The 15,039-nt window shown below is 40.9% G+C and overlaps 2 protein-coding genes across 6 annotated transcripts; one reads left to right on the top strand and one right to left on the bottom strand.

Annotated features, from left to right (window-relative positions):
* The first annotated feature begins 7,673 nt into the window (after nt 1-7,673).
* On the top strand, nt 7,674-11,301 carry LOC116210114 (nuclear envelope-associated protein 2-like). Of its 4 annotated transcripts, none has more exons than XM_031543936.1 (6): nt 7,674-7,830; nt 8,089-8,213; nt 8,334-8,579; nt 8,781-8,888; nt 10,085-10,756; nt 10,836-11,301. In XM_031543936.1, the coding sequence occupies exons 3-6, from the start codon at nt 8,394-8,396 to the stop codon at nt 11,004-11,006; spliced, it is 1,137 nt and encodes a 378-aa protein (XP_031399796.1). In that variant the 5' UTR covers nt 7,674-7,830; nt 8,089-8,213; nt 8,334-8,393; the 3' UTR covers nt 11,007-11,301. The 4 variants fall into 4 exon arrangements, with proteins under 4 accessions (XP_031399796.1, XP_031399803.1, XP_031399810.1 ...); XM_031543943.1 differs by having other exon boundaries at nt 7,684-7,830; nt 8,092-8,213; XM_031543950.1 differs by lacking the exon at nt 7,674-7,830 and having other exon boundaries at nt 7,837-8,213; nt 10,085-10,546; nt 10,655-10,756.
* Nucleotides 11,302-11,416: 115 nt separating this feature from the next.
* On the bottom strand, nt 11,417-14,068 carry LOC116210096 (SH3 domain-containing protein C23A1.17-like). 2 transcript variants are annotated; one of them, XM_031543918.1, is made up of 4 exons: nt 13,790-14,068; nt 12,443-13,690; nt 12,215-12,362; nt 11,417-12,115 (listed from the first exon to the last, which is right to left on the bottom strand). In XM_031543918.1, exons 1-4 carry the CDS (start codon nt 13,935-13,937, stop codon nt 11,923-11,925), a joined length of 1,737 nt encoding a protein of 578 aa, XP_031399778.1. In that variant the 5' UTR covers nt 13,938-14,068; the 3' UTR covers nt 11,417-11,922. The 2 variants fall into 2 exon arrangements, with proteins under 2 accessions (XP_031399778.1, XP_031399770.1); XM_031543910.1 differs by having other exon boundaries at nt 12,443-13,717; nt 13,790-14,061.
* Between the last annotated feature and the right edge of the window lie 971 nt (nt 14,069-15,039).

Genomic DNA, 15,039 nt, shown 5'->3' on the forward strand with positions numbered 1-15,039 from the left:
AAGAGAATTATAAATGTAAAATTTTCACTAAATATATGAGAGATTCGACCCATCTCCAACGAAACTACTCGAGCTGATATGTTATAAAACCTAATATCTTATACATCATGATTTTCGCATTAATTTTTTTAATGTGAACATTCTAACTCTTAACATCCGACGGAGGTCGGACGCACCGTACAAAAGGGCTAAAACGAGGGTTTCGATTTGTGGCAGACGATGTGGGGAGAGAAAAGGGGTCAAACACATAATTTTTGTGTAATTTAATCCACTATTGTAGCAATTGTATCTAGCTCGTATATATCCCATGAGAAACATGAGTCGAAATCATAATAATGCTTATAAATATGTTGAGCGCTATATTAATTTTACACTAGCAAGTTCAGCGTCAGCAGTTGAAAGAAGGAAAACGTGAAAATATGAGGAGTCACTTTCGACTTTGAATAAGATTTCGAATTCAATTTTCATGTGTAATTTTTTTTTCATAATATTTACTGCTAATTTTGATCTTTTCTCATACGCTATTAGGGGACGACTCTCCTTGTAACAAAAATAAGCTGAAATTATTTAAGCCTGTATGTATGGGCAGCTGGACTTCTCAGTCTTTTTCTTTTCCTTTGGCTCAGCAGATGGACTTCACAGTGAACGAGTAGGTTGGGGTTAATACTTAATAGTATGGAATACTTTAGTGCGAATGGTCCACCTAATTTAAAAGGAAAAAAAAAACCCTTTAATTATCAATTAATTATTTTTAGACCCCGTTCAGGTGAGAGATAAAAATAAAATAAAAGAAGTTATTTTCAGTTCAGTGATCACCGGGGTCTTGAGTTCAATGATTTTTTGATGACTTCAACCTTTGATAAGCTCGTTACAATTGACCGAGTTTGAACATGACCTGACTAATTTACCAAAATAATGGCCGAACCCGAAGTCAAGCTAAAATTGTTGCGTGATGTACGAATGCGATCACCTTCATGTTTCTTCTAAGGATTATATTTATGCGACAGCATCGAATTTCTTTATAAAGCAAAGCCAAGATTTTTAAAAAAACAGAGTTACCATAAACTTGCAACAATTAAAATGCCGCATTTGGTCCAATTTGGTCATTGTAGGCCTGGCAAGAGACGACTTGACTCTCTGTTTTGTTTTTTTTTTTTCATTTTTTAAATGAGTAAAATACGACTTGACTGTGAAATTTCTTCTTGCCGGCTTTTGCACTGAGGTGGTGTTTGGTTCGAGTATTACTAAATTACTAAGACTAGAAAATGATGGAAAAAAAATTAGTTGTTTATCAAATCTTAAGAATATAGGTAAAAAATTTGAAACTGTACGTTGTGTTTGGAAAGTTTACTGAATTCTCGAGAATATAAAATTTAATATGATATAGTAGTATTTGGTATGTAAAATAATGGATGAAAATCGAATACAATTTTAGAAGAGCGGCCTTATTTGTATAGTTTAAGAGGTGTAGCCTGAGAAAGGTAGAAAGGCAAATTGGAGAAGAATTCCATGTTTGGATCCGTAGGGCTATTGATTGGATGTAAAGTTGATATTTTACGGAGAAAAACAGAATTTTTAATTGCATTTTGCAATATTTGATTATAAAATCACTGTAATCGTAGAGTTAAAGTTTTTCAATTATGGTCGGTATAAATTTTAAATTTGAAACATATGAAATTTTCATATTACAACGAGATTTAATTGTCCAAGCCTTTCGATTCACTCCCCATTCTCACAATAATAAAGCCCGCCCTCGAGTCCTAGGCAGTTTGGCCGGGTCTTTCCCTATTATTCCAATTCACATTTAATTTCTGTAAAAATAAGTATATTATATATTATATTATTACTAATGTTTCGAAAATAATTTAATATATACCAAATACAATAATCTCATATTTCAATGCACAATACAGTGAAAAATAATTTCATGATTAATTTTTTCTTGTAATATTCACTTTGTTTGTGCTCTAATAATAGTCGAATCAGATGCCACTTTCTTCCTGGAAGTATTCCAACTTTTCAATGATACAAACAGTTGTAGCAGCCCATAAATTTAGAAGATTGTTTTTTTTGCTTTAATTATGGGCTTATTGGTTCGTGAAACAAAAATAACTACCCTAACCTTCAATTTATTTCACTTAATATATATCAAGGAGAAAAAGCAAAATCAGTGCATCACCAATGCGGATTGCTTTAAACGATTCGATTCTTGTTCTCTTGTGAATAGAGAAAACGGAAAGCAGTTCGATACTTATTTTCTTATAAATAGAGAAAACGGAGGATTTTATCCTTTGGTGACCATTCCGGCTCGAACTGGATTAATCAAATCGATTGGGCTTCCGTGTATAAGGTTACACCAAAAAAATTTTAAAAAAAATCAGTGTATTGCTTGAAGACTTGATCGTGACTTTATTCCTATAATAATATCGAAGTCAATCTCGGAATCTAGTGATGCTTTGGCAAATTCTCAGATCACTTTAATGGCACCAGCAACTATCAGTATATTGATTATGTAAGTGATCCTAAGATCCGAAACTTGAGCCGATCAAATTGCAAAGAGGTCACAAACAACACTCAATACTTGAAGTCACCATCATAGATGCTCTTTGCTTGAAAACATCTTTTCTTCCCATCTTCCATTTCTACATACTAATCGATGATTAACAAGTTTTTCTTTTCCTCCTGTGCTCTCTGCTGCAGGTTTCTCCTTCTGGTTCTTCCAGTTTCTGTGATCCCCTGTTCCTTTTTCTTCCCAACGTCATACCCATCCCCGTTAATGCCCAGCACCAGCAATGTCCTCTCCATCTTCATCAGTATCCTCTCACTATCCTGCCCACCAACCATCACCTTTTCACCTCCGCCCCCTCACGCTTCACCATTTACTACGCCCCTAACCACATCCTACCAATCCCAAAACACTCTCCCACCATGGAACCAACTGAACCACCCACTACCATTGACGACATCATTGACCAAACCAAAACACTCTCCTGCAAACGCACCACTCTACGCCTCTCACCTGACCCGACTAAAACCCCTTCTCTCTCAAAATTAGCCTATGGCAAGATTATCTCATATGCGGACCTCAGTAACAAAACCGGTGAAGCAGAAGATTATCTCCTCATGGGACCTTCAACATGGAGTTCAAGTCACTTTGGTAGGCCGAAATCTCATCCTCTTCGAATTTGCCTCGGTTGTTGATAGAAGAAAAGTCATTGCATGTTCATCGTGGTCTGTCTGGGGCTATCACATCACATCACATAGTTCTCAAACCTTGGTTACCCAATGTCGTTACTTCAAAAATCGACTTCTCATGTACTCAGCTCTGGGTCCAAATTTATGGTCTTCCGCTAGATCACGTCACGAAGCAAAATACTCAAGCTATTAGAGCTATGTTCCATGCGATCTTGGACATTGACTTGGCAGCAGATGAAGGCTCTTCGGGTAAAAGCCCTATGTGTATTCTCGTGCAACATAAGATTACTGTACCACTCAAAATTGGTTTTTTTTATGGAGAGAAGCCACGGTAATCTTTGAGTGCAGTTCATATATGAACGATTGTCTAACTTTTGCTACAACTGTGGACGGCTTGGGTATTCAAAGTATTCATGCCCCTACAAGATTGTTAGCTCGGAGGTTAAGCAGAAGTGGAAGTATGGGCGACAATATCTAGGTTCCCATATGGTTGTAGAGGGAAGTAAGTTTGGTTTCACTTTGTTAAATCTAAGCAATGATCTGTTGGAGGGTCAGATGGCAGCAGAAGAACAACCGGCTTCAAAGGCGACGTGTGCAGAATAGGATCTCACTTCCTCCCCCTCGGCTCTGCATGGACCTTGCACCCCACCTGTTTACGCAGTGGCCCAAACCCACAATTACTCACTGCCATAGCCACTCTTCTCTCCTCCCGATACAATTGCCCCTTTCAAATCCTACCCCTTTCACATTTCACCATACCAATCTACTTTTGTCTAGGAAAAAAATATTTTAGAAAACTCTATCATCGCTCATGAAATAATGCACTTTCTCGACCATCATCAAAGCGATGATCATTTTGTTGCTATCAAAATAGACATGGAAAAAGCTTTTGATAGACTTGAATGGCCATTCTTTTCGAATTTTTTCATGATCTTGGTTTTGATGACACATGGATACAATGGATTTCACAATGTATCAACACAGTATCCTACTATGTCCTCATCAATGGGAAGCATTTCGATTTTTTCAAACTTTCATGTGGCATTCGACTGGGAGATCCACTTTCCCCCTTCCCGACTCCTTATTCATGAGGAAAATTCATGCAAAATTCAAAGAATAAAAATTGGCAAAGATTGTTCGACCTTTTTCTCATCTCTTTTTCGCTGACAACCTCTTCCTTTTTGTAAAAGCCACAGAATCCAACTTGGAAAACATCTTTAACATTTTTCATACTTACCAATCTTGGTTTGGACAGAAAATCAATACTAAAAAATCAGCCATGTTCTTAAGTAAAAGTGTTCTTTTATTGTTCCTTTATTCTTAAAGAACCACCTCTCTTGGCTTTTCCAGATCAGACAAGGCTCACCAGACTCTAAATACCTCGGCCTTCCTCTACACATTCAAAAGGAAAAGACATCTGCCTTTCAGCCCCTCGTTGATAGAGTTTCGAAAAAAATAGAGATGTGAAAAGCCAAAATCTTGTCCCAAGCAGCCCGTGGAGTGCTCATAAGATTTGTCGCTTCTTTTCATACCCACTTACACTATGAAAACCTTCCTACTCCCTAAAACCACTTGTTCTAAATTGGACTCGATGTTTGCAAACTTATGGTAGGGCTTCAATTCCTCTGAAAAACCCAAAATTCATCTCAAGACTTGGGATTCCCTTTGTGCACCAAAATACCACGGTGGGTTACGTTTTCGCCGAATGTACATCACAATAGAGCCCTCATTGCAAAACAATCTTAGGCAAGTCACCCCCTCTAGGCTAAGCCTCATACCTCTCTCTTGAAAGCCAAATACCTCAAACATAGGCCCCTCTCCTCCCACAATCCAAACTCTCACTCTTCCTATTTTTGGAAAGGAATTTCCCACACTCGTGACCTTATTTCTAAGGGCTCCTGCTATAGAGTCAATAGTGGCCACACCATTAATATTTGGTCGAACTCTTGGATTCCTACCCTCTCCTCTCTCACCTTCCAACCCTTACATCAACTACCAGCACACCACCCTAATTGGATCTCAGTGTTGTTTTAGCAGGACCTAGAATATGGAATATTCCATTTCTCTACTCTCTTTTCTCTACGTAAACAGTTTAAAAGATTTGCTCTATCTCTTCCCCACCATACATCTCCATTCGATGAACTCTCATGGCAATGTATCAGAAATGGCACCTTCTCTATCTTTTTTTGCCTATGTTCTTGACCAGTCCCATAGATTCCCCACTTATCTTTGAACCAACAAGAATGGAGAGCCCTTTGGAGACTAAAAATACATGATCTTCATAAGCTTTTTTTATGGAAATTTGTCTGGAATTGCTTGCCAACAAATGTTGTTTTTGCTTTTCGTTTTAATATTGTGGACACTTTTTATCCCTTCTACAAGACGGGCCGGAGGAGATTGACCATATCTTCTTCTACTGCCCCTTCTCCACAATTGTCTGGGCTTTACTCCTATAATGTACGATCTATAAGGCTTACACATGTTACGACTGGCCATATCTTCCTCCATTGCCCTTTTCTCTACAATTGTCTCGGCTTTACTACCTATACTTGTACGATTTACAGGCCTTGAACATACTAAGATGTTGGAATGGATTAAGCTCTTCACAAGTATTGTTGATTCCTTGAATATTCCTAGGGATATTCAGTATAGATTTCAGCTCCAGGGTTTGGTTTGCATGGATTACCTGTGGATGCTTCGAAATAACCTGTGAATTGCTCAAGACAATCCACCTTCAACGAAACTTGCAGTTGATCATGGCGATTTTCAGTTCTATGCAAACAGCAAGAGCCATCCACAAGCTGCTGACGAAACATGAAGAGGCTTTGGCTTTACCATACAATTATCCTTCTCTTTCGATGCAGCAGTCTGCAATAATCACTCCACCCTCGCAGTTATCTGCTTAGACAATAAAAGCAACATCATTTTTTCTTGGGCATTCTCCTCAAACTCCATGGACCCAACTCTTGGGGAAGCAGATGTTGCACACAAGGTCGTCCAGTGCGCTCAAGGTATGAACATCAACCAATTGCTTCTTTTTGGAGATGCTAAGGATGCCCTAGACTACCTAAACTCTCCGTTCAGCCAACCTCCCACAGGTTCTGAGTCTATCTTCACTAATATGTTTACTAATCTTACTTTTTTCTCGTCATGGATTACCATGTATATACATGCGGCTAGAAACTTTATTGCCCATAATCTTGCATATTAGGCTGCCTTTAGTAATCTTAATGGACCTATCGGCATCTCCTACATCCCATCATTTGTCTTTGTAAGGGAAGAGGAGATGTAGGTAGGCACATTGAGTCTATGCTATTTAGTTTAAATGAACTGTCCTTATGAGCAATATATATATATATATATTGATTGATTGATTGATGATTTATTGATTAAACTTGAAACACAATCCAGGCTAGAGGCCCTGCTAGGCCTTACTTGCCAGCCCGGTGAAACAAAAGCTTCAATCAAGGCCTATATTTTGTTTCACATTATAGCAACTTTTGCATATCTACGCCGACCTTATACATGATGCATGAACAATTTTTCAAGATTCGTAACGTGACATATTCTTCCTAACACAATTACTTAGGACTGAATCGGCACTCGGTAGAGTCATTTCACGATTTCTTTGTTCAAGTAAATTAATGATATCCGATCGGAGTAAATTTCAGTAGGATAGGATTTTTCACCGTTAATCAGGCGGCTTCACATCTAAAGACGCCACATCGGGAGAAATTTGAGGCATTCAGCCAACAAAAGATTCCATTTGACGCCCTCGGCTCAAACCACAAAGATCCACATTACAGTTATCTTCGTAGACTTAAGTAGCCATAAAAAAATAAGTCGTGCCGTTGCTTCTACCGTCTAGAACAACGAGGTTCGTAACGCGACATGTTCTTCCTAACACAATAATTACTTAGGCTTAAATTGGCATCCGATAGGGATAGAGTTAGTTCATAATTTCTTTGCTCAAGTAAATTAATGACATCCGGTCAGAGTCGAGTCAAAGTAATTTGTAAGATGTGATTTCCACCGTTGATCAGGCGGCTTCACATCTAACGGCCAAGAAGGCGCCACGTGGGGAGTAGTTTGGTCCAGCCAATGAAAGTTTCAATTTGGCGCCCTCAGCCCAAACCAGAAATCCTAGCTTCTGGAATTGTCAGGTTACCTGACCCGAGGTTTGGGAATTCCGAAGCAAAGCCACTCGCAAACATGGCTGTCTGACCCGAACCTATGATCCGAACCTACCTTCGCACGACATGTCCCATGATAACAGCGTATCTCTGACAAAAAAAAAACAATTTCTCGATAAAGACAAAATTACTAATAAAGAAAAAATTTTAAAATTTTAAAATTTCTCTATTTTTGTTTTTTTTTTTAATTTGTTTTCTCACACCTACGCCAATATTCTCTCCGGATTCTATTTCCAATCCTCCGATCCAATCACTCCCTCAATCTCCGCCGTTGGATGAGACGACCTCACCCTCGCTTTGTGCATGGACTGCGTTCAGCTGCAGAAAGCAAAACCTGCGGTCAAGAGAGACAGAGAGAGAGAGAGAGAGCTCTGCAGAGAGAAGTCGTATTACGATCTGCTCTCGTTGACTGGTGGCTGGCTGAGTTGCTCCCTTTGCTTGTGTGAGCATTTCTCTTTCCGTCTCTGTTCTTCTGGGTCGTCGAGTGATTTCTTGACGAGCTCCTGAAGCTTCGGTTTTTATGGGGTTATGGAGTGCCTGACGGCTTGTTTCTGTCCTTGGTGAAAATGGGCGGGATTTGATCTTCCCCATAAAATTTCAAACGGAGCTCTACTCCCCGTGTCGTTTGAAGTTCTGAACTGAGTCGAAAATGGTCATTTGAATTCAGCTTCTCTTGCGTCTCTTTCACCATTTATTGCAGCAGGCGGCGAAGCCTTAAGCCTTCCTTCGTGTACTCACTAGAGCCAGAAGAAGATGAGCGGGTTCTCGTGGGACTGCGTTGAGGATGAACTCACCGTCCATTTTTGAAATCGAAAACCCTTTATGGTAATATTCAGCTTGCCATTTTTTGTGAATCTCATCCCTCTGCAAAGTTTTTTTCTTTTTTTCTTTTGCTTACCATTTCTGCCATTAATGGGCTGTGACCTCCATATCGTTCTTATGCAGAGAGAGTAGCTTCTGCGTGGTCGTCGGGACAATAAGGGTTATTTGGGGTTGTTCATCTTCATGATGTCGGTAGCGGACAAGTCGCCGAGCCCGGCCCGGGATATCGATCCGCTGCTGAAGGACTTGAACGAGAAGAAGCAGAGCTTCCGGCGGAACGTGGTGTCCCTGGCGGCAGAGCTGAAGGAGGTCCGGACCCGCCTTGCCTCGCAGGAGCAGTCCTTCGCCAGGGAAACCCTCACAAGACAGGCACGTGATCTTGCAGTTTTATGGCTCCTTTTGTCTTGTCATTGTTGGGACGATTAGGGCTTCTGAGCTGGAAATTGATCCAACTCTCTTTTTGTATCCTTTATTGGGGGGTCTTGTTTGTGGGGTTGACCTTTTTGTTTGACTAATTATACCATAGGATGAATGGCTCTTAGCATTTCTTGTGATTCTGTTGTTCTTCAGGAGGCCGAGACAAAGGCAAAGGGCTTGGAAGAGGAGATTCGTAGGTTGCAGAAGAGATTGGATGAAAGGAATGAGGAGCTTCAGGCTTCGGCTTCCACAGCTGAGAAGGTCGTTTTTCGATCTACATTTTCTTAATCTTGCAATTATCTCTTTAATCATATGAGGCATGATGACATTTAGCATGGAAAAGTGATCACTTTCGGATTGAGCTTTAACCCGATGACGCTTTTTGAGAGCTCGTTTGATTAAATTAGCCTATGTAGCTTCGCTAAATTGAGTCTGTTGATATGTCCAATACCAAAAATGAGGCCTTTTTTGGCCTTTTGCCTTTGTTTTCTTTTTCCCAGAGTGGGTCAAAGCAATAGTGGGCAATTGTTTTTGCATGAACTTTGTATGGACTCCTTTTGCCAGGAATTGAATTATTCAAAAACTCATTTTGCTTGAATAAGCTGAAAACGCTTGGAAAGTGGGGATGATGAATATTTTTGCCGCTTTTTCACTTGTTGATGGATATCATTTTGTTTGTGACGAGTAAAAGTAATAGCCCGTAAATGATCTGGTGAAAGTAGTTCCTTTTCGGGAAGATGCATATCCTGATATGTTTTAATGAACTTATGCTGTTTTCCACTTGGCCCATGGGCTAAAACTTCTGAAGGAAGCATAATTTTGGTTAGAGTAGGTAACTCTATAACAGAAGGATAAAGTGTACTCGGGAGAGGAAATGTATTGGATAACAAGATAGTTTGAGTAAATGCAAGCAGTTTTAGTAGTTAAATTGGTCGTTGCAGCAATGCACTGACTCAATTGTCAACTCGTTGAAGCTTTCTATTTTGGATGTTATTTTCTCGTGAAGGTTTTGGAGGCTTAGTTGGTACTGAAGTTTCCATTCAGTTCCTGTACATAAATCCTGTCCTGTCTCTTTCTATATTATCCTAAAGGTTTGTTGAGGAGTTACCCTTTGATTTGGGCCTATTACCTAATTCAATCTCTGTTGTCGAGGCGTATTGATCTACACTGTCTCGTGTCATTTTAGGGTAGAGCATGTGATAGCATCCTGGGCATAGCGTTCTTGCCTGTCTTTTGATTACTCTCTAAAATGTTTTCTAAGCCGAGCATGTTAGTATTGCATGGACTTAATCTCGAAATAAATGGCTGTTATTGGGAAGAATCAGAGTTAAGGGTCTTTTCCTTGCTTTTAAAGAAAGCTAAACCATAGACTTAATTCCAATTTTTTTCCCTTGACATCCTTTCATCTGTAACGAATTGAATGAATCTGATGTCATTATTCCAATGGAACAAAACAGTACACGAAGGAGTTGGATGATCTAAGATCACAACTTGCGAGCACCCAAGCAACTGCAGATGCGAGTACTGCATCAGCTGAATCAGCCCAATTTCAATGCTTGGCACTCTTGAAGGAACTAGATGAGAAGAACAGGTCCTTGAAGGATCACGAGGATCGGGTCAATAAGTTAGCTGAGCAATTAGATTACCTACAGAAGGATCTGCAGGCCAGGGAATTTTCGCAGAGGCAATTGAAAGATGAGGTTCTGAAAATCGAGCAGGATATTATGCAAGCTGTTGCTAGAGCTGGGGTGAGCAAGGATTCAGAGCTGAGGAGAATGCTGGATGAGGTTTCTCCCAAGAATATCGACAAGCTCAATAAACTTTTGGATGTTAAGGACGAGGAAATTGCGAAACTGAAGGATGAAATCAGGGTCATGACTGCTCACTGGAAGATGAAAACTAAAGATCTGGAGTCGCAGGTCTTTCTTCTTATCCAGTCACCCGTTTTATATCTTATTTTCACGATTAATCCTCCTTTTGGGATTAAAGAGGCAGTTTCTCATTCATCAACAATGTTCAAAATACAGTTGGAGAGGCAGCGGCGAGCTGATCAGGAGCTGAAGAAGAGGGTATTGAAATTGGAATTCTGTCTCCAGGAAGCTCGTGCTCAGATGCGGAAGCTTCAAAGGGTATGGTATTCATTTCTTAGTATAGTTCTATTTTTTGGAGTTTCCTATGTTATTCACTTCGGTTTTGATCATGTATCAGACGGGAGAAAGAAGGGAGAAAACTCTGAAGGAGCTCAGGGAGCAGTTAGCAGGGAAGCAACAACAGGAGGATGGTGGTGTTAGCGAGAAGCAGAACTTCTGGGAGACCCCGTGTTTCAAGATAATGGTCTCCATGTCGATGTTGATCCTGGTGGTATTCTCCAAGCGGTGAAGTCAATCTGTAGCCCCATTCGCTGTTGTTTTAATGCACTCTATTAGGTTAGGATTGTAAATGCCAATAGACCTGTGGAATGGCCAAATCTTATGGGCCATGTCAAATCCAACTTCTGTTCTCGTAGGTGGCATATGATTAGGAATATCCCGGGATATATGTTGGTGAGTCGACATTTTATCTCTGTGTCAGCACATAGCAAATATATGATGGGATCATCCTTTTGGATCCGATCGAGGGACTGGAGTATCTTATATAATCATAGTAAATGAAATGTCTCTTGAGTTTCTGTTCATTTGAAAATCCCAAACAATGATTTTGGCGGGGGAGGTGGGATCCAATGCATTGAGTAGGTTTGAGTGACCTCCATGTGAGGCAAAATGTTGTTGGAAAATAGCAAGACTTTCTTGTCATCAAATGATCTGGTTTTCACTTTTGGGTAGACCTTTTTGACTTTGTAAACGACATCCATAATAATTTCCTAAATTGCAGTTTCGGAAATTAATGGTAATCTGCATTCTACGATCTATGAATCTAGTGACATTATGATACAGATAAGGGACAAGAATATGATGCTGAAGTGACATAGACCTTTCAATATATCTATAGACAACTCTGTAACGTCTACCATCCTGAGCATTGCTGCACGTACGGATTGTAAGCTTTTCGTATGTCTGGAGACCGAAACACGCTAATTCTCTTCTATGACCTACCTCATTTCATGGAGCTCTCTGACATTGATCCACTGGGGGATAAACGATGCAGATTGTTTTCTGTTGCTGTAAGATCTATATTTCCATGCATCTTTACACCGGAACTTAGTTGCTCTTCCCTTTCACCGATGACTTGAGCTGTACATACCCAGTAAAAACTCAAACTAAAGCTTGCTGACTCCTAATACGAAATACCCTGAAAATCACTTCCTATCTCTGCAGCATAAATCTTGCAGCACTAGGCTGATGAGTACAATAATACAACCAACATAGGGCTGTAATCTTGCTGATGTCGAGAAAAATGTCGCAGGCGGAGGAGGGCCGAGGTTCCCAAAATCTGTTGGATTCCCGGAGGGAGGATTGCCTGAATTCAGCACCGCTGGTGGAGTTCCCGAGCTAGAAAATTCAGTCACATCATTAAAACCAAATGAAGTCATATGACTAGAATAAATATTGACTGCAGCACATAGCTGATAGAAAATTAGTTGTACTAACCCTGGTACTGGTACTGGGACTGGCACTGGAACTGCTCCCGTTGATGGCGGAGGCAGTGCTGCTGTAGTTGGTGTGGGAGTCGGTGTTGTTGGAGTAGTAGTTGCCGGAGCTGAAGTCTGTGATGTCGGGTAAATGCAAGCTCCCGTGCCTGTTCAAATGTCGGGCATTTAGTTTTCATTCTATCTATAGCACACAAGCAAGCAAATATTATGAAATAGAATTTCTTACTAGGATTTGCGGCAACTATGGTAGCGGTCCCGCTGAAATCACAGCTCGTAGCCACGGGATTCTTCTGATAGTAGCTGTTGAAGGCATATGATGCATGGTTCTCAAGAGTGTTTGGGTTATAACAGCTCGCCCCCATCTGAATCTGCGAGCAGTCAGCTCCTCCAATCCCACATGCATAATCCAGAGCCGCCTGAAGAGCGGCTTCTGATGCTCCAGCCTTGGCCACACACCAGCTTTGCCCTGGGATAGCTGGAGAAGTACTTGGAGTCGCTGGAGGATTGGTGGTGGGAACTGGGGTAGGAGTGACTGTGGGAATGCCTGGTGTGGATGGGTAGGTGGTCACAGGGTTAGTTACGGGAACGGGCGTCACTGGAACAGGGTTAGTTACGGGAATGGGCGTCACTGGAACTGTGACCGGGGGTGTAGGAAAGGTGACTGGAATAGGTGGGGGGAATGCAAGAGGTGTCAAGTTGGGATTGGTGGGGGAGATCGCAACAGGTCCTGCGGTCGCAGGGACAGTGACAATGATCGGTGTGGGCGTTACAGGGAAGTCCGTGTCATGACCAGTTGATTTCATATGGTCCGATTTTAGGAGTGCTCTGCGAGAGGGAACTGAGATCGGTTCTTGGACGTTTCTAATTTCAACAATCCTCCCATTAGGCTTGGTCCTCCCGCTTTTAAATGATTCGGAGATCCTGTAACGGAGCTGAGATACTTCTTTTGGAGCAGCTGGACCTCTGATTGCCAAAACTACATGGAAGCCATTGCTGGGAAGACGGGAACTCACCAGATGAGCTCTTTCAACTATGGACCCGATAAACCGATCTGCCCTTTTCTTATCCTTGCCGCCTCTGTCTTCTATAATGATCTTAGAAATTGATTTATCTATCCCGCTAATCAGCTCCATGGCATTTCCTTCAGTCAGTTTCTCCAAGTGTGGCAACGGAAATGCCACCGACAGCTCCACTCTATGTTTGTTCCCGAAATTACCAATGATCCTATTAACTGTTTCCAGGGTGAGCTGAAGATTTTGCAGCTCACAGGGACCTGAATTACCATGCCCGAATCTCACTATTATGTTCCTAATGCGTTTATCAAGGAGCAGTCGGGCTTTGAGCCATGAAACCGTCGAAGTTTCAGAAGCGATCAAATTCTTAACCTGTCTTTCACTCAACCAGAGATCAACTGATAAACCCAAGCCAGCAGCCGAACTACGAACTCTGCCATCAGATGGAAAGACCTGAAGCCCTGCAACCGAAGAAGTTGCAGTGTCTCCTGTCAAGGAAGAAAGAGTACTATTATGATCAGAATAGAACAACTCGCCTGTCCAAGTAATACTTCCATTACCGTAATCATGCTCGCCAGAAGAACAGCTGATGAGAAGATGGAAGAGGAGGAAGAGGCAGTTGGCAGACCCTGGAGCCATTTTATTGGGATGGACGAGTTTTCGGAAATCGGGCGGAGGAGGTCCAAATGGATTTTTAATGGGATTCATGTTATGGTCTACTCTTAAAGAACCATCTTCAAATTGATTTGAAATAAATGCTGTCTGGAAAGAGAGAAAGATAGAGGGAGGGAAGAAGAAAAAGGTAAGGTTGAAGATAAAAGTGGTGGGCAGAAAAAAGGAGTAATACTGTAAAGCAAAGGTGAATATATCATATCATGTATATGTTTACTTTGTCACCAAGGATGGGGAAGGGAATGTACTCTCCCTCCACAAATACCAATAGAAAATTACGAGTTATTTCAAGGATATACGACGGACGTGATGCACATAGTCAATTATTGATAAACAGTTGTGATGAAATTTATACCAGTATGTTATATACAATGTAATTTACTGAGTACGTTATTCTTGCATACAGGATGCGAGATCTTATTGGATTTTAGGCTTGATGGTTCCCTTTATTTTGGTTCCTCAACTTTTATCAAAAGACGTAGATAGCCAATAGCATAATGGGATATTGACCTGGCAAAATTCTTAAGGCATATCCTCACACATGCAGTCACATTCAAAAGCATTTCTCTGTTCAGACACCGAACATAACATGCATGTTTGATCATCTCAGTACCTTTACACGCCCTTCTGCGGCGGAGTGGAAAATCATGACACTGATGATTGACTTGTCTGCTGACACGCCAGGGTCGAGTTATACCACGAAAGAAGTCTTCATGAACACAGTAATTAAGTGTATGGAGATTCTACTTCTGGCATGCTGTAATCATTGGGTCAACTTTTTATTATGCGAGTCTCATAAGAATATGTTGATCCGAAGGGCGAAAGAGGTTGGGGCCGGCCCATATAAGCTTTCATTATATTTTAGTAAGAAGACAATATACCTCATCGAGTTCGAGTATGTAATGGAGAAATGATCCTTCATGCAGATCTGCAAAAGCAACTTAAGCTTGGAATTTGGAGTGTGGCCCTCATCCACCTTTCTTATCCTGATCAGTCATGGAGCTTTTCTGGAAGAAGAATCATTGTTGGAGGAGAGTAAAGATTAAAAAGATTTACTAAGCTCCAAAACTCTTAGCTCAGCAAAAACCATTATAAATTAAAGACACCCAATTTTAAATTAAAGATGCCCAAGGCCAAG

This window comes from Punica granatum, chromosome 1 (assembly GCF_007655135.1).
Source record: "Punica granatum isolate Tunisia-2019 chromosome 1, ASM765513v2, whole genome shotgun sequence".
Lineage (NCBI taxonomy): Eukaryota > Viridiplantae > Streptophyta > Magnoliopsida > Myrtales > Lythraceae > Punica > Punica granatum.